Here is a 19,888-nt window from a genome sequence, read left to right on the forward strand (position 1 = left end):
TCTGCTCAAAAACCCAAAAGTAACCAAAGCCAGGACATGATTCGACTTGGAACCACAGTCTCATCTCTAATAGAGAGGCTGATGAGCTTTCAGGGAGTCTGCAGCCTTGCTGCAGACAGGTTTGAACATCCTAAACACATCATTTGTTCTGTTTGTTGTGGATGGGGTGAACGACACTAAACTAGTTGGTCAGTCACTAGGTAGTTAAACAGTGCATACAGTATATAGTGACAGGTTAGTGGGGACTTTAAATTGCTGTAAAGAGTCTGCTTTATTCTGCATACCATAATGCCTTTTGGGCAGTCTGACAACCGGCAAAAAAAAATCAGCAAAGTGATACTGCAAATCCTGTGCATAAATTGTCTCATCACTATGCCTTTGTTACACTAGATAAATAGAACACATGATCTATATTAGCAAATTACTGTACATTACAGTTAGCCTAATATTCTTGTACTCCATTGAGTATTACACAATGCATTGTTCCAGGTATGTGAAATTCTGATAGTTGTACGAAATTCTAAGCATAAAGAAATAATTTGCTAAGCTTTTAACCGTAATAATATTATTATTATTATTATTATTATTATTATTATTATTATTAATGTTACATTTAATTTATTTAGCACACATACAGTATTATTTATATTGCAGCACTTTACAAAGAATGTTTTATCATTCACAACTGATCCTGCTCTAATGGAGTTTATTGACTAAACCAGTGATTCTGAGCTCCTACCATCAAGTGCCCAAAACAGGTCATGTTTGAGGATTTCTGTCTGTGGATACAGGTAGGAAATTTAATGGCTCAGCAAAATATCTCACCTGTGCATCTGATTAAAGATATCCACAAAACATGACCTGCTGCGGATACTTAAGACAAGAGATTAAAACCCATGGTCTATATCTTCTCAACACAAAATAATGTTAAATAACCAGTTTGTTTTTAGTCTATGGGAGGAAACCCATGCATATATGTGAAGAACATACACATCTTATACAGATGGTGACCAGGTTGAAATAGAGCCCATGACTTCAATGTTGTGAGTCAGCAACACTCATTACTATGGCACCAGGCTGTCTGCAATGATACTATGCCTCTTTGCTGTCAACATTTCATGGGTTTTTAAGAAAATGTCAAATTATATTTTACACAGTCTGTATTATAAAACTCCTAAGACAATAATTAGTCATTAAATTTAATACAACTTCTTGTACATAAGTTTCTTCAAACCAACTTTAAATTCATGATATTTCAAGCTATAAATAACAGGATTCAATATTGGAATTAATACACCAGATAAAAGAGCAAAAAACTTGTCCCGTTCTGGTGAATAACTTGATGTGGGTCTCATATACATACAGAATAAAGTCCCATAAAAAATAATTACACAGGTTAGGTGGGAAGAGCAGGTAGAAAATGCTTTAAGTCGACCTTCTGCAGATTTTATCTTCAAAATAGTAGAGATAATAAACATGTAAGAAATTATTGTAAAGATAAATGCATTGAACGTCACAAGTACTCCTTCAATATAGTTAATAATTTCTACATTGTATATATCACTGCAGGTCAATTTCAATACAGGTGCGATGTCACAATAAAAATGGTCAACGATATGTGAATCACAAAAGGATAGTTTTGAAACAAGCACAGTATGTCCAATTGTGATTAGGAAACTAACGGTCCATGCGGCAATTGCAAGCCCAGTGCAGCGTGTTAAGCGCATTAATAGAATATATTGAAGTGGATGACAGATAGCCAAATAGCGATCATATGCCATAACCTCTAACAGGAGGATTTCTGTACAAGTCAGAGCTATGTAGAAGTACATCTGTGTCAAACACCCATAGAAAGAAATTGCATTGTGCTGTGTGTGGAGGATATTCAAGAGATTAGGCAAAATATTTGAAGCATAAATGATGTCTACTGCTGAAAGGTTCATTAAAAATATATACATGGGAATGTGTAGGTGTGAATTTCCTAAAATAATGATAAAAATTGTTAAATTCCCAAATATAATACTAGAGTAAATAAACAAGCATATGATGAATACGGGAATTTGGAGCTCTGGGATGTCTGACAGGCCTTTGATAAAGAAACTGGTTTCATTGAATTTGCTTTCCAACTTCATTACCAACATGGAATTTCCACAAAATGATCTAGAAGTAAGAGAAACATTGTTATCATAACCAATAAAGGTAAACACAACATACCACTAGCTTGCTATAAACATTGTACTTTGTATTTTGTCTAATATATATGAAATGATCCCCACATTTCACAAGTAGGTTTACAATCTAGTAAAGGAGTCTAATATAGACTGATTATTGCAGCCTTCAACTTTTATTGCAGCCCCAAATTTTAAATACTTTATTCTGCACTTTATCCTGCTGTGGACTCAGGGTCTGACTCAGAGCCAATCGCTAGATGCGATCGCTCACATGACGTGTATGCAAATTGCATAGGCAGTGCTACCGCACAACTATGCATGCGAGCACTTCAGTGTAAAAACAAGCCAGGTGACGTGTACTATGATGTTGTCTTATAATTATGCACACCTCTAAAACGCTGTTGAGATGCTCAGGCACGCCTGTGTTTTCACCTCCACTCCCCTGTTTTTAATGGCCAGCCCCTGTTACCACCTACAAACGGCTTCCCCTGTCACTCACTCTGCTGTGCTGTCTATGTGCAGCGAGCGAATGCATTGAGAACTTTTGCTAAGGTATGCACATGAGCACTGCGATGCATACACATGTGCACAATGCATACCATCGGCAGCAGTGAGAGTATGCATCTTTGCAAGCTGGTCTGAATCAGGCCCTCAGAGCGGTAACTACCGCCATGCAACAGGAAATAACCGGCATAATATGGAGAGATGTGAGACCTGTGTTTGAACTGTGGGAGAAATAAGCAGAGCGGGACCTAGCGGCTGTGTCATCAAACGGACCGGTGATCAACAAACATAGATTGCCCTTACCCAGGAGATGGAGCTGAATGCGGCCAGGTAAAAACTAACAAAACCCCTTGAAGGCACGGTCTGGAGCGGCTGAATGGCGAGTGTATTTGGGGTGAGACCTGGCCGGCAGCCACTGGAGAGGAACTGTGTTGTACAAACGAGCAGTACGCTGATATATGGTAACAACGCTGCACAACAGCACGCGATTACATGGTAACAAACGCTATATGCTTTATATCCTACACGGTGGAATGGTGATTATTAATACTTTGCCATATAAATATATTTTTCAAAAAGGACTTCATCTCTGATACAAATCTGATTATTGGTTGTTTTTTTACTACTATATGTATATGTGCATATGAGGCTGCTATTATAGGCTGAATGTTTCTGTTACATTGTTACTGAATGTTATGAAGTGTATTCTAAATGTATCTTTTTATTGAATTTGCAGATGAATTGATACTGTGTGAAATAAATTGTAAACTTTTAACAGCTTTTGGGAATCCTTAAGGTGCGTACACATGGTACGATATCTATGAACGATATGAACGATAACGATAACGTTCATATTGTTCATTTTTATGCAGCGAACAACCAACAAACAACCAACGATGCGCGTTCCCACATGGATGATAATGATATCTATGGTCATCCGTACAAGCAGACCAACTTGGACGATTTCAACATGATTTGCATTTAAGAGATGTGGCAGAATGACTCCACTGAAAGATATCTATCATAGATATCTGTCAGTGTGCACAGCCAATATCGTTTGTCCTGCACTACAGACAGTTCAAGGGAAATCGTTCAGCGATATCGTTGGTTGCACAGATCGTACCATGTGTACGCACCTTTAGTGTGTTTACACCTGTGCAGACACATTTTTTCTATATTTCTGCTAATGAGGGTTTAGACAGAATCCCTCACGTGTCAGCTGCAGGTATTCACACAGGGCAGTTTTTATCTATAAAGCGCACCTATCGCTTTATTACAAATTAGTAAGGTTAGTAGTATGCCTGGAGCAAGTGTTGGGTATTCGTGGAGGAGGAAATGAGATTAGGGGCTATATTTACTAAAGTGCGGGGTTTTAGAAGTGGAGATGTTGCCCATAGTAACCAATCAGATTCTAGCTATTATCTTTTAGAAGGTGCTAAATAAATGATAAGTAGAATCTGATTGGTTGCTATGGGCAGCAACTCCAATAATAAAATCCAGCACTTTAGTAAATACACACCCAGTAACTCCATAAATTATTTATAAGTAAAGACAAATTTAAGTGACCATATGGGTGCTTAACACCACAGTCTTAACAATGTGAAATGGACATATACACATTTCTTATCTTTTAAATATTTATATGTAGATCCTGGAATGAGAAAGATGTTTTCTTCTCTCATATATCATATAATACAAATAAACAATATATTTTCTTAGAAGGTAAGCTCTCACGAGCAGAGCTCTCTTCCCTCATGTACTTTCATTCTCTTACTTATACTATCATCTACTCCAGTGGTTCTCAAACTCGGTCCTCAGGACCCCAAACAGTACATGTTTCCCAGGTCACCCAGCAAGTGCACAGGTGTATTCATTCCTCATTAAAGCATTTTAAAAGTTCCACAGGTGGAGCTAATGATTTTCACTTGTGATTCTGTGAGGAGACCTGCAAAACATTTACTGTTTTTAATGGCCAGCCCCTGTTACCACCTACAAACGGCTTCCACTGTCACTCACTCTGCTGTGCTGTCTATGTGCAGCGAGCGAATGCATTGAGAACTTTTGCTAAGGTATGCACATGAGCACTGAGATGCATACACATGTGCACAATGCATACCATCGGCAGCAGTGAGAGTATGCATCTTTGCAAGCTGGTCTGAATCAGGCCCTCAGAGCGGTAACTACCGCCATGCAACAGGAAATAACCGGCATAATATGGAGAGATGTGAGACCTGTGTTTGAACTGTGGGAGAAATAAGCAGAGCGGGACCTAGCGGCTGTGTCATCAAACGGACCGGTGATCAACAAACATAGATTGCCCTTACCCAGGAGATGGAGCTGAATGCGGCCAGGTAAAAACTAACAAAACCCCTTGAAGGCACGGTCTGGAGCGGCTGAATGGCGAGTGTATTTGGGGTGAGACCTGGCCGGCAGCCACTGGAGAGGAACTGTGTTGTACAAACGAGCAGTACGCTGATATATGGTAACAACGCTGCACAACAGCACGCGATTACATGGTAACAAACGCTATATGCTTTATATCCTACACGGTGGAATGGTGATTATTAATACTTTGCCATATAAATATATTTTTCAAAAAGGACTTCATCTCTGATACAAATCTGATTATTGGTTGTTTTTTTACTACTATATGTATATGTGCATATGAGGCTGCTATTATAGGCTGAATGTTTCTGTTACATTGTTACTGAATGTTATGAAGTGTATTCTAAATGTATCTTTTTATTGAATTTGCAGATGAATTGATACTGTGTGAAATAAATTGTAAACTTTTAACAGCTTTTGGGAATCCTTAAGGTGCGTACACATGGTACGATATCTATGAACGATAACGATAACGTTCATATTGTTCATTTTTATGCAGCGAACAACCAACAAACAACCAACGATGCGCGTTCCCACATGGATGATAATGATATCTATGGTCATCCGTACAAGCAGACCAACTTGGACGATTTCAACATGATTTGCATTTAAGAGATGTGGCAGAATGACTCCACTGAAAGATATCTATCATAGATATCTGTCAGTGTGCACAGCCAATATCGTTTGTCCTGCACTACAGACAGTTCAAGGGAAATCGTTCAGCGATATCGTTGGTTGCACAGATCGTACCATGTGTACGCACCTTTAGTGTGTTTACACCTGTGCAGACACATTTTTTCTATATTTCTGCTAATGAGGGTTTAGACAGAATCCCTCACGTGTCAGCTGCAGGTATTCACACAGGGCAGTTTTTATCTATAAAGCGCACCTATCGCTTTATTACAAATTAGTAAGGTTAGTAGTATGCCTGGAGCAAGTGTTGGGTATTCGTGGAGGAGGAAATGAGATTAGGGGCTATATTTACTAAAGTGCGGGGTTTTAGAAGTGGAGATGTTGCCCATAGTAACCAATCAGATTCTAGCTATTATCTTTTAGAAGGTGCTAAATAAATGATAAGTAGAATCTGATTGGTTGCTATGGGCAGCAACTCCAATAATAAAATCCAGCACTTTAGTAAATACACACCCAGTAACTCCATAAATTATTTATAAGTAAAGACAAATTTAAGTGACCATATGGGTGCTTAACACCACAGTCTTAACAATGTGAAATGGACATATACACATTTCTTATCTTTTAAATATTTATATGTAGATCCTGGAATGAGAAAGATGTTTTCTTCTCTCATATATCATATAATACAAATAAACAATATATTTTCTTAGAAGGTAAGCTCTCACGAGCAGAGCTCTCTTCCCTCATGTACTTTCATTCTCTTACTTATACTATCATCTACTCCAGTGGTTCTCAAACTCGGTCCTCAGGACCCCAAACAGTACATGTTTCCCAGGTCACCCAGCAAGTGCACAGGTGTATTCATTCCTCATTAAAGCATTTTAAAAGTTCCACAGGTGGAGCTAATGATTTTCACTTGTGATTCTGTGAGGAGACCTGCAAAACATTTACTGTTTGGGGTCCTGAGGACCGAGTTTGAGAACCTGTTATCTACTCCATACTCCCTACCACGGCAACTAACCCTTGGTTTCTGCTGCCTTGCTGATTTTTTGAGTATTATGACCAATAATGCAGCAATGTTTATTAACTATAGTATATTATTATTATTATTATTATTATTATTACTAACATCCTTTATTTACAGTATATGGTGCCACAAGGGTTCTGCAGTGCCTAACAAAGTACATAAACAGAAACAGAATTAGCAAAACAAGAATACAGTGACTTACAGTACAGCACATTGCAGTACAAGGACATGGTTTATAAACGCTGCACTAGTGGTCATAATACTCAAAAAAGCAGCAGGGCAGCAGAAACCAAGGGTTAGTTGCCGTGGTAGGGAGTATGGAGTAGGACACAGGTTCTCAAACATGTTATTAACTATAGTATATTATTATTAGGGGTGAGCGGGTTTCTGAAATCCGAACCCCCCCGAGCCCCCCCGATCCGAGTCCGATCCGAGTCAGGCTCGACTTTTCCAGCCTGACTCGGATCTGAAATCGAGGCAAAACGTCATCATCCCGCCTTCCGAGTCTCGCGGGTTTTGGATCCTATATAAGGTACCCGCGTCGGCGCCATTTTCTCACTCGGCTGTGGACAGTGAAGAGGGAGGGTGGGAGTTAGGGCTGTGTAGTGTAGTGTAGTGTAGTGCTGCTGTTGTCCACTACTTCAAAGTCCATAGGGGCTGGCTGTGTTGTGCTGTGCTGCTGTTGTTAATAGGGGCTGTGTCCACTACTTCAAAGTCCATAGGGGCTGGCTGGACTGTGTTGTGCAGTCAGTTCTCCATAGGGGCTGTGTCCACTCCAAAGTCCTGTGCAGTGTCCCAGTCCTAAAGGGGTGCTGTAGTGTTGTCCAGGGGGTGCTCTGTCCATCAGGGGTGCTCCCCCCAAGTGCTAAAAAAATAATATATTTTCTGTGTTTGTGAATTGTGTGCGCAGTAGCCGCACGTGCATCAACAAAGTAGTGCCAAGCGTGCGCCTGTGTCATAAGTAAAGGGCCGGCTGGCTTGACCGTTAAAGGGTGCTGTAACCCCCGAAAGTACACTCCAGTCCAAACCAAAAAAAAATTATTTTCTGTGTTTGTGAAATGTGTGCGCAGTAGCCGCACGTGCATCAACAAAGTAGTGCCAAGCGTGCGCCTGTGTCATAAGTAAAGGGCCGGCTGGCTTGACCGTTAAAGGGTGCTGTAACCCCCGAAAGTACACTCCAGTCCAAACCAAAAAAAAATTATTTTCTGTGTTTGTGAATTGTGTGCGCAGTAGCCGCACGTGCATCAACAAAGTAGTGCCAAGCATGCACCTGTGTCATAAGTAAAGGGCCGGCTGGCTTCACCGTTAAAGGGTGCTGTAACCCCCGAAAGTACACTCCAGTCCAAACCAAAAAAAAATTATTTTCTGTGTTTGTGAATTGTGTGCGCAGTAGCTGCACGTGCATCAACAAAGTAGTGCCAAGCGTGCGCCTGTGTCATAAGTAAAGGGCCAGCTGGCTTGACCGTTAAGGGTGCTGTAACCCCCGAAAGTACACTCCAGTCCAAACCCAAAAAAAAATTATTTTCTGTGTTTGTGAATTGTGTGCGAAGTAGCCGCACGTGCATCAACAAAGTAGTGCCAAGCGTGCGCCTGTGTCATAAGTAAAGGGCCGGCTGGCTTGACCGTTAAGGGTGCTGTAACCCCCGAAAGTACACTCCAGTCCAAACCAAAAAAAAAATTATTTTCTGTGTTTGTGAATTGTGTGCGCAGTAGCCGCACGTGCATCAACAAAGTAGTGCCAAGAGTGCGCCTGTGTCATAAGTAAAGGGCCGGCTGGCTTGACCGTTAAAGGGTGCTGTAACCCCCGAAAGTACACTCCAGTCCAAACCAAAAAAAAAATAATTTTCTGTGTTTGTGAATTGTGTGCGCAGTAGCCGCACGTGCATCAACAAAGTAGTGCCAAGCGTGCGCCTGTGTCATAAGTAAAGGGCCGGCTGGCTTCACCGTTAAAGGGTGCTGTAACCCCCGAAAGTACTCTCCAGTCCAAACCAAAAAAAAATTATTTTCTGTGTTTGTGAATTGTGTGCGCAGTAGCCGCACGTGCATCAACAAAGTAGTGCCAAGCGTGCGCCTGTGTCATAAGTAAAGGGCTGGCTGGCTTGACCGTTAAGGGTGCTGTATCCCCCGAAAGTACACTCCAGTCCAAACCAAAAAAAAAATTATTTTCTGTGTTTGTGAATTGTGTGCGCAGTAGCCGCACGTGCATCAACAAAGTAGTGCCAAGCGTGCGCCTGTGTCATAAGTAAAGGGCCGGCTGGCTTGACCGTTAAGGGTGCTGTAACCCCCAAAGTACACTCCAGTCCAAACCAAAAAAAAAATTATTTTCTGTGTTTGTGAATTGTGTGCGCAGTAGCCGCACGTGCATCAACAAAGTAGTGCCAAGCGTGCGCCTGTGTCATAAGTAAAGGGCCGGCTGGCTTGACCGTTAAGGGTGCTGTATCCCCCGAAAGTACACTCCAGTCCAAACCAAAAAAAAAATTATTTTCTGTGTTTGTGAATTGTGTGCGCAGTAGCCGCACGTGCATCAACAAAGTAGTGCCAAGCGTGCGCCTGTGTCATAAGTAAAGGGCCGGCTGGCTTGACAGTTAAAGGGTGCTGTAACCCCCGAAAGTACACTCCAGTCCAAACCAAAAAAAAAAATATTTTCTGTGTTTAGCCGCACGTATATGTCAAATCGATATAACATAAATGGAGGACCAAACTTTCTCCGATAAAAATAAAATAGAGAAAGATCAAGAACCACTTCCTCCTAGTGCTGAAGCTGCTGCCACTAGTCATGACATAGACGATAACATGCCATCAACGTCGTCTGCCAAGGCCGATGCCCAATGTCATAGTAGAGGGCACATACAATCCCAAATGGCAAAGTTCAGGAAAATGACCTTGAAAAAGACATTTAAATCAGCTGAAGAGAAACGTAAACTTGCCAATATGCCATTTACGACACGGAGTGGCAAGGAACGGCTAAGGTCGATCCCTAGTATGTTCATGACTAGTGGTTCAGCTTCACATGACGATGGAAGCCCTCCTCCCACTAAAAAAATCAAAAGAGTTAAGCTGGCAAAAGCACAGCGAAGAACTGTGCTTTCTAAGAAGATATCACAAATCCCCAAGGAGAGTCCAAGTGTGGTGGTGGTTGCGATGCCTGACCTTCCCAGCACTGGACGGGAAGAGGTGGCTCTTTCCACCATTTGCACGCCCCCTGCAAGTGCTGAAAGGAGCACCCACAGTCCACTTGCTGATATGCAAATTGAAGATGTCACTGTTGAAGTACAACAGGATGAAGATACTGGTGTAGCTGGCGCTGAGGAGGAAGTTGGCGAGGAGGATTCTGATGGTGATGTGGTTTGTTTAAATCAGGCTCCGGGGGAGACAGTTGTTGTCCGTGGGATGAAAAAGCCCATCACGGTCATGCCTGGGCAGAAGACCAAACATTCCACCTCTTTGGTCTGGCAATATTTCTATCCAAATCCGGACAACAACTGTCTTGCCATATGTACCATATGTAAAGGTGAAATAAGTAGGGGTAGGGACGTCAACCACCTAGGAACATCCTCCCTTATACGGCACCTGCAGCGCGTTCATAAAAAGTTACTGTCAAGTTCAGAAACTTTGGCTAAGACCGTAAGCAGTCCAGGGACACCTAAATCCCGTTGTCCTGTTGTATCCAAGCGCCTGCAAACCACACCGTCAACTCCCTCCTCGTCAATTTCCTCCTTAGTCAGGATCGGAAGTAGTCCTGCAGGCCATGTCACTGGCATGACTGACTCTCCTATCCGGGATTCCTCTGGAGGATCCTGCATTGCTACGCCTACTGCTGCCGCTGCTGCTGTTGCTGCTGCTGGGAGTCGTTCATCATCCCAGAGAGGAAGTAGAAACACCACTACTTTTACTAAACAATTGACCCTCCAACAGTCCTTAGCGAGGAGGATGAAGTACGACAGCAGTCATCCTGAAGCAAAACGTATAACTGAGGCCTTGACTGCTATGTTGGTGTTAGACGTGCGTCCGGTATCCGCCATTAGTGCAGTGGGATTTAGACAATTGATGGAGGTAGTGTGTCCCCGGTTCCAAATCCCGTCTAGATTCCACTTCACTAGGCAGGCGATACCGAGACTGTACAGAAACGTCAGAAAAAGTGTCCTCAGTGTCCTGAAAAATGCCGTTGTACACAATGTCCACTTAACCACGGACATGTGGACAAGTGGAACAGGGCAGACTAAGGACTATATGACTGTGACAGCCCACTGGGTAGATGTATCACCTTACGCAGCAACAGCAGCAGCATCACCAGTAGCAGCATCTCAGAAATGCCAGCTCATTACAAGGCAGGCTACGCTGTGTATCACCGGTTTCAGTAAGAGGCACACCGCCGACAACCTCTTAGAGAAACTGAGGGAAATCATCGCCCAGTGGCTTACCCCACTTAGATTCTCCTGGGGATTTGTGATATCTGACAACGCCACCAATATTGTGCGGGCATTACATCTGGGCAAATTCCAGCACGTCCCATGTTTTGCTCACACAATAAACTTGGTGGTGCAGAATTTTCTGAAAAGCGACAGGGGCGTGCAGGAGATGCTTTGGGTGGCCCGAAAAATTTCTGGCCACTTTCGCCATTCAGCGACTGCGTGCCGAAGACTGGAGCGCCAGCAAACACTCTTGAACCTGCCCCGCCATCACCTGAAGCAAGAGGTTGTGACGCGGTGGAACTCAACCCTCTATATGCTTCAGAGGATGGAGGAGCAGCAAAAGGCCATACAAGCCTATACATCCACCTATGACATAGGCAAAGGAGGGGGTATGCACCTGACTCAAGTGCAGTGGAGAATGATTTCCGTGTTGTGCAAGGTTCTCCAGCCCTTTGAACTTGCCACACGTGAAGTCAGTTCAGACACAGCCAGCTTGAGTCAGGTCATTCCCCTCATCAGGCTTTTGCAGAAGCAGCTGGAGAAAGTGAAGGAGGAGCTAAGACGGAGCGATTCTGCTCGGCATGTGGGACTTGTGGATGAAGCCCTTCATTCGCTTTGCCAGGATTCCAGGGTGGTCAATCTGTTGAAATCAGACCACTACATTTTGGCCACCGTGCTTGATCCTAGGTTTAAAGCCTATGTGGTGTCTCTCTTTCCGTCCGACACAAGCCTGCAGAGGTGCAAAGACCTGCTGGTGAACACACTGTCAGCTGAAGCGGAACGTGACACGTCAACGGCTCCTTCTTCATTTTCTCCCGCAACTGGGGCTGCTAGGAAAAAACTTAGGTATCCTAAGCAACCCGCTGGCGGTGATGCAGGGCAGGCAGGACCAAGTTTGGACATCTGGTCTGGACTGAAGGACCTGGCAACAATTTCTGACATGTCTACTGTCACTGCATATGATACTGTCACCATTGACAGAATGGTGGAGGATTACATCGGTGATAGCATCCAAGTAGGCATGTCAGACAGTCCATACCTGTACTGGCAGGAAAAAGAGGCAATTTGGAGGCCCCTGTACAAGCTGGCTCTATTTTACCTGAGTTGCCCCCCCTCCAGTGTGTACTCCGAAAGAGTGTTTAGTGCAGCCGGGAACCTTGTCAGCGAAAGGCGTAGGAGGTTGCTTCCACAGAATGTGGAGAAGATGATGTTCATCAAAATGAATTATCAGCTCTTCCAGGGAGACCAGCCTCCAGAAGGTACAGAGGGACCTGTGGTGGTGGATTCAAGTGGGGACGAGTTAATACTTTGTGAGGATGAGGATGTACACACTGAAGAGGGTGAGGAATCGGTGGATGAGGAGGATGAGGATGACATCTTGCCTCCGTAGAGCCAGTTTGTGCAGGGACACATTAATTGCCAGCTTGTTTTGTGGGGGCCCAAACGAACCAATCATTTCAGCCACAGTTGTGTGGCAGACCCTGGCGCTGAAATGATTGATTTGTTAAAGTGTGCATGTCCTGTTTATACAACATAAGGGTGGGTGGGAGGGCCCAAGGACAATTCCATCTTGCACTTCTTTTTTTTCTTTGCATTATGTACAGTTTGGGGCCTAGTTTTTCTAACTGCCATCCTGTCTGCCACTGCAGTGTCACTCCTAGATGGGTCACGTGTTTGTGCCGCCCACTCGTGTCGCTTAGCATAGTCATCCAGCTACCTCGGTGCAACCTTTTGGACATAAAAACACTATTGTGAGGTGTGAGGTGTTCAGAATAGACTGGAAATGAGTGGAAATTAAGGTTATTGAGGTTAATAATAGCATAGGAGCAGAGAAACCAACAAATTCTGTGATTTTAGCTGTTTTTATGCTTTTTTTAAAAAAAATACAGATCCAAAACACAAAACCCAGAACCCAAAACACGGAAGTGTGGTTTTGGCAAAACCAATCCAGATCCAAAACACGAAGAAAGATCCAGATCCAAAACCAAAACACAAAACACGAAAAGTGGCCGGTGCACACCCCTAATTATTATTATTATTATTATTATTATTATTATTATTATTATTATTATGAACCTTTATTTACAGTATATGGTTCCACAAGGGTTCTGCAGCACCTAACAAAGTACATAAACAGAAATAGAATTAGCAAAACAAAAATACGGTGACTTACAGTACAGCACATTGCAGTACAAGGACATGGTTTATAACATCAATATAAATACAGAATAGACAGACATTACTGTTATTACTTTAGAGTGACTTGTGATAAGCATGGAATATGGGTTCTTTTTAATTCTCCACTCCCATGTGAAGTCCTGCCAATTTGCTTAAGAGACGGAATGCGTTGAGGGAACAGTGACCTCTGATTTCACAACCAGCTACAGTACTTTGAGAAGATAAGCCTATTGACATTTTTTTAATGTCATTTTCCATTTATATATGTGTTTTACTGTCTGTGTGTGTGATTAAATACTTTGAATACTACACTATGAGAGTGCTTCTCGTCCTTCTTTTTTGTTTATAATTGGGAATTTGACACCCCATATTATGAAGTCAGCAAAGGAATACAGTCGAATATCTGGAAAAGACATATAAACCCAATGCACAGCTTATTGGGATAATACGGCACGCTCATATCTATTTTAAGCAGGAGATATATGTCATTATTTACTACACTATAAGGCGCTTGTTCTCACCTTTTGTCTTTCATAAATCCGTGGCACCACACAACATCGGTTCATTTGGAGAACAAAAAGCGGCCCCTGTGATAACAGGACTATAGAACTTTATTATTGACTTTTATGAAACTCATAACGCCAGTACAGGTTCCAATAGGATGTAGCGCTTCTCAGTACCATTGTATCAATTATATATTTATAGAATTTTTTTATTTTAATCACAATCTGATTGGTTGATACTAAATCTACCCCAAGTGTCTAATAGCAATTACTGGAGTCTGGAATAAAAGTTTTCTTTTGTATTTCTGCCCTTTGTCCACTTGGTGCTGTATGTCGGTTTTTTTGCCTTCTCCTACAAGTCTGCAATTTCCACAACCTCATTCCTAAATTATAAGGATGGGTATTTAATACATCAGTAACATGGGCTGTCATTTCATGTGATTTATTTATTTGAATCAACATCTAAATAATGCAAATTCCAAATGTCAGAATATACTGTACTAGAATGTTTTGCTAATCTACAGTGACTGCTTTATGTACTGAATGCTCTTTATAGTAGTAATAAACATTCTTCTTTGTCATCTGTGATTTATAAATACAGATATGTCATCATACACTGTTGCTGCAGTCGCGCCAAACTGCCCATCTCCATGCACCTGGTCATGTGCGACTCTGCAGTCTCATGAAGCAGTTTATCACATTCAGTTGTGACTAAAATGCATTTTTGGGTGAAAAGGATGGGAAATGATGCTCGGCACAAGCCACACAGCACCTGGCGGCTCACTCAGGCCAGTTATCTCGTGCCGCATGGCTTATTGAGGCTTATTGTATGGGGACACATCTGTACATGTGCCATGATATATACAGTACATGTTGCCATAAACCCTGGAATTAATATCTTTGCTACCAGAATGAATTACTGCTCTTGATAAGGTGCCTGTTTATAGAGATACATATCAGAAATGGAATTGTATACCAAAACGAAGAATAAAAAAACAAAGTAACAGCACAATTCTGGAATTATTAATTACTGATATTTAATTCTTGCATAAATTCCACAGTGGACTGATAGACAAAGACCACTAAGCTACTACTAGTGTGTGTAGATTGTATAGTCCAATTTTATATTCAAGGGTCATGTCAATAGAAAAAAGTGTATTCCTTACTTTATGAAGGTGAAAAATGTCTTTACATTTACCTGTAAATACATAATATGAGGTCTCAAATAATAAAACTTCCAGTGAATAGCTAAGGATCCAGATATGTAGTTGTCCAATAGGCAGGTATTAAGAGCTATAGACATGGGCATAGCTATAGTGTGTGCAAGGGGTGCCATTGATATGGGACCCAGAGGCTTTGAGGGCCCCAGACTCAGGTCATATAGTTGTCTACCAAGTTCCTGGAATTGCCTACTAAGCAATTGTGTCTGTACCATTGCATTCCAGAAAAGGGGGACTCGTCAGTGCTTATATATAATGTAGGTGGAGGTCTCCATCTCTCTGTCCACACAGATATGATCCTTCTCTCAAGCTCTCACTTCACCTCTCACAGGCACAGCTGAGCTGATCAGTGAGCTCGACACTGTCAGACAATAGGCTCCTCCTTGATTATAGCCCATTAAAGTGAACTGGGGATGTAGTGAACAATGTGACATAATATGAACTGGAGGCAGTACAATGTGGCATATTAACTGGAGGCAGTACAATGTGGCATAATATGAACTGGAGGCAGTACAATGTGCCATAATATGAACTGGAGGTAGTACAATGTTGTATAATATGAACTGGAGGTAGTACGATGTGGCATAATATGAACTGGAGGCAGTACAATGGGCCTGATTCAGGGCCGGATGCAATTAGCGCTCGCTCGTTAAGAAAAAGGGGGTGGCTATTCAAATGAACTGTTCGCTCTTTGCGGTCTGTTCACGCCTCCATGTCTGAACGAGCGAACAAAACTTGTGGACGTTTATTTGAAAAATACGCCCCCTGGCCGCTCGCATCATACGTCATGTCCGCTATTTATTAGATTAATCGAGTACATCGATCAGCGTATGAACTGCTCGCTATTCTTGTGGTTGGTTTTTCCTACCACTATATTGCGAGCAGTTTTGACTATAAAACAACCAGGTGACGTGGTCAATGACTCTGCTGTTTTAATTATGCACACCCATAAAATGCCCGTTTTGACCTTTAAGCATGCCTGCATTCTTAATTCCACTCCCCGTTTTCAAGCACCTTCCCCTGTTACCTCCCACATACGCCTCATCCTGTCACTCAAAGTAGCAGGCATTCGCTATATAGCGAACAAACATTTTTCGGCCGCACTGACTGGTTCGCGCATGCGTATTATAAACCGTACGCATGCGCAGAAGTGCGAACATCGCTCGGATCAAGTGTACTGCCGCTCACGAGCGGCTCTGAAACAGGCCCAATGTGCCATAATATGAACTGGAGGCAGTACAATGTGGCATAATATGAACAAGAGGCAGTACAATGTGGCATAATATGAACTGGGGGCATTTTTGTTATCCAGCAGCACAAGATTCAACCTGGCCATTGGTGGTTTGAAAAACCCTTTATCTGTGGAATCACTATGTTTAAAAAGAGGAATGTTTTTAAATGGTAACTCCATAGTGCTAACAGTAAAACATTCAGTACATATGAGACTTATGGAGAGAGAGGAGGGTAAGTGAGTGCCTATACAAGCATGGGACCTGACGGTTATCACAAAGAAAGAACATTTGTGGTCTGAGATGTAAAGAATTTCATATTTTGGCAGCTTGTCAGATCCATGTTCTCGTGTGTCCACCCATTTACGTTATGAAAATCCCATTTACAAGTTATATTTTCTATGGGTCTGATGGGAAAAATAAAAGAAAACACTGATCTTACAAAACCAGGATGTAATACACATAGGTCCTGATTCAGAGATGGACAGAATTGCACAGATGCACACAAGCAGCTTTGCAATTTCCATCCATTGTAATGCAAATGCAGAAGAAGGTGTCAGACACCTCCTTGCTGCATGTGCGAGTACCATCGCAACCGATGTGATGGTTGCTCCTTTGGTCAGGCTGCGGGAGCTAAAGCTTCCCGCAGCCTGACCAGGTGCTGGTCAGTGCAGAGGCCAGGAATCTGCATTCACCAATGCAGATCCTGGCCACATCCCTCCCAGAAAACGGGTAACGCGTCCTCGTTTCCGGGAATGGTGAGACAGACACAGACCCAGAAATATCGGAAATATGCAATTATCGAATGAACGTACATCTCTGAATCAGGCCCATAGTGCACTCTTATCTACCAGGGAGCTAGTTATTAATCCAACATTCACAATGTCGACAGCCACATTGTAGGCAGCATGATTTTGAGAACAGTATGCCGACACAGTGGTAATTTAGTTAAAGTATTGTAACTGGGTCTGCATTATAACTTTAAACTTGATGCTTTAACATCATATTTAAAGTTATAATGCCGACACACAGAAATTAAAACAAACAGTATATCTCCATGCTTAGCAAGTTCACTCCTGGTGTCCTTGACATACTGTACAAGTACATGGCCTGCAAGATAAACTACTGCTACTATATAAGGTTCTAGGCAAGTAAAAATCCAAACTACTACTTAAATATCCCACCAGTAGTACATCAAACAAAGGTTATGGGATATATATTTACTAAAGTGCGGGTTTGGTGTTGCCCATAGCAACCAATCAGATTTTAGCTATTATTTTCTAGAAGGTGCTAGATAAATGATAAGTAGAATCTGATTGGTTGCCATGGGCAACACCTCTACTTTTATAAACCCGCACTTTAGTATACCCCTAAAGTCTCCATTTATGGCCAAAATCTTGTGCTAAAATATTTTAAGGGATGCATTTTTCCCGTTACAGCTGGACTTTTAAAACATTAATAGGTTCCATGTTATGCAGGAGATTGGTAAGACTAACTTACCAAATAATTATATTGTATGAACTGTCAAGGCCACAGTAATCATACAATCCTTTATGTGGTATAAAAAAAAGAAAAATAAATGTTTAATTTGCTCTTTCCACCCCCAGGCTCTAGTAACGTGTATTTATTTAGTTTTGCCACCTAAATTATTGCTTAAAGCTAAGGAGGGTATCCAATTAGCCTTGATAATGATACGTTTTCTTCGGAGAAAACTTTTCGGACCCATCGCACGAATTTGTCACTTATCACATGTCTGCGCGCTATCATTTATTGTGCAATCCTATTGCAAAACCGGCGAAACAATATTCGCACGATAATTCATGCAGGGATGACAGGTGAAAAGTACAGGTGAAAATAAGGAAATCAGCCTGTAACCAAATAAAAAGGTCATCCAATATTGGGTGACAGTATAGAAGTCTGTTATTGGCCATAATCAAAGGGTTTGGGGTTCTTAAATTGTGTAAAATGGCTGCTATATGCAGTTTACTATAACAGTGAAAAAATTATAGAAAGCAATTTTCTTTGGCCAAAAGTAATGCTCTAGTTAAATTAGGGGTACATAAAATGGGGGTAAGTATAACGAGTCATTTTAGGGCATTTAAAAAAAAAAAAAAATACACCTGTCACTGACTCCTGCAATGTTTAAACACCTGCTCCATCCAAAGTACCTAACCCACTACTTTGAACCCATTTTCCTGGACTTTTTACTTTTTCAACCCAAAATGTTATTGGCACAAATAAGCTAATTAAAAAATAAATATTTTCAGAGATGGTGAAAATGAATTTGCGATAATTGCTATGGAAGACTTTGTATCTGCAAAAACCGCGGCTAATTGGATAGCCCGATAACCATTTTTGGAGAAAAGTTTTCACAATTGAAAGCTTTTCTCAAAAAATTGGGTTCTCGCGGCTAATTGGATGCTCCCCTAAATTCAGTTATTCCTCAAAATGTATGTAATCATAAAGTATTAATGCATAATGTTAAACAGCTTTAATGAATACTTTTTACAGTAAGCAGTCTGTTTCTATTAACTGTTCTACAATAGCTGTATGTATACTTTATGTCTTTGTACAGTACTGCAGAACCCTATGCATGACTGAATAGAGCAATTTTTATAGTGTGTGAATTAGATTATTCTGTGGGAACACAGTGAACATAAACATGCAATAATCCCAAAGAAATAGATAGATAGAGACAAATGGTAACCTGGATATGACATAAGTTGAAAGAAAGATGAAAGGGAGTTGTAGTAAATTGAGTGCATTCAGAAAAGAGACAGGTTACCACTGGGGTATCCCAAGCATCTATACTTGAACTTGTGCTCTTTAATATTTTTATTTGTGCTATTGCTACTGGTGCTGATAGTATGCACTTCTGTAGATGCACAGTATATGATAGAGGTTTCCAAATGTATGAATGGTGTTAACAAGGTACAAAAGGAAAGCATTCTGAAGAGCAACAGATGTATTATACTTACTGTCAGGGGCGGATTGGGAATTGAAAGGGGCCCTGGAAAAATTTCAGAAAGTGGCCCACGTTGGCTAACTGCAAGATCAACAGAAGGACTTTTGCTCGAACCTCAGGTGTGCGTCCGAAAAAGGGGTGTGTCCTTATTAGAAGGGGCGTGTCATGTGAAATACCATGGCACTGAGCCACTCCACTTATTTTTGTCACACTTGGGGCATGCCCAGCACTCCAGGATGTCCCCAGTCTCTCTCTCTCCATTGAATAGACAGTGGGTGAGTTGGAGCTTCCTAACTTCCTGCCCACCGCAAGGGGAGCTCTGGCTCACAAGACAAGGATGGTCTCATCTTGCAATGTGAAGATATCCTGCATGGGCCACTTTGCTTGCTATGACAGACATCAGTAAGCTGCCTGTCATGCAAGTCACGGGCCTAGACTAAGCAGAGCAAATGTCTAAAAAGAAATCTATGCTATTTTTTATGTGTGTGATAAATAAAAATACACCTTACTTTTTTGTGGTTTCTCTGCAATGGGGAACCTCTGAAGAAACTGATCCTTCCTGGACAGGCAGTGTTGGTATTCACTATTCATGCAGGAGAACATGTGGTCTGGAAGCCACCTGATTGCCTAGGAATAAATCCAACATCATCACCATGCA

At 41.8% G+C, this 19,888-nt stretch overlaps 1 protein-coding gene across 1 annotated transcript; it reads right to left on the reverse strand.

Annotated features, from left to right (window-relative positions):
- Window positions 1-1,199: 1,199 nt before the first annotated feature.
- Window positions 1,200-2,132, reverse strand: LOC148501490 (olfactory receptor 5AR1-like). The gene has a single exon (XM_088450427.1). It carries the CDS (start codon window positions 2,130-2,132, stop codon window positions 1,200-1,202), a length of 933 nt encoding a protein of 310 aa, XP_088306553.1.
- Between the last annotated feature and the right edge of the window lie 17,756 nt (window positions 2,133-19,888).

Source organism: Taudactylus pleione, unplaced genomic scaffold (genome assembly GCF_031769625.1).
Source record: "Taudactylus pleione unplaced genomic scaffold, aTauple2 ptg000518l, whole genome shotgun sequence".
NCBI lineage: Eukaryota > Metazoa > Chordata > Amphibia > Anura > Myobatrachidae > Taudactylus > Taudactylus pleione.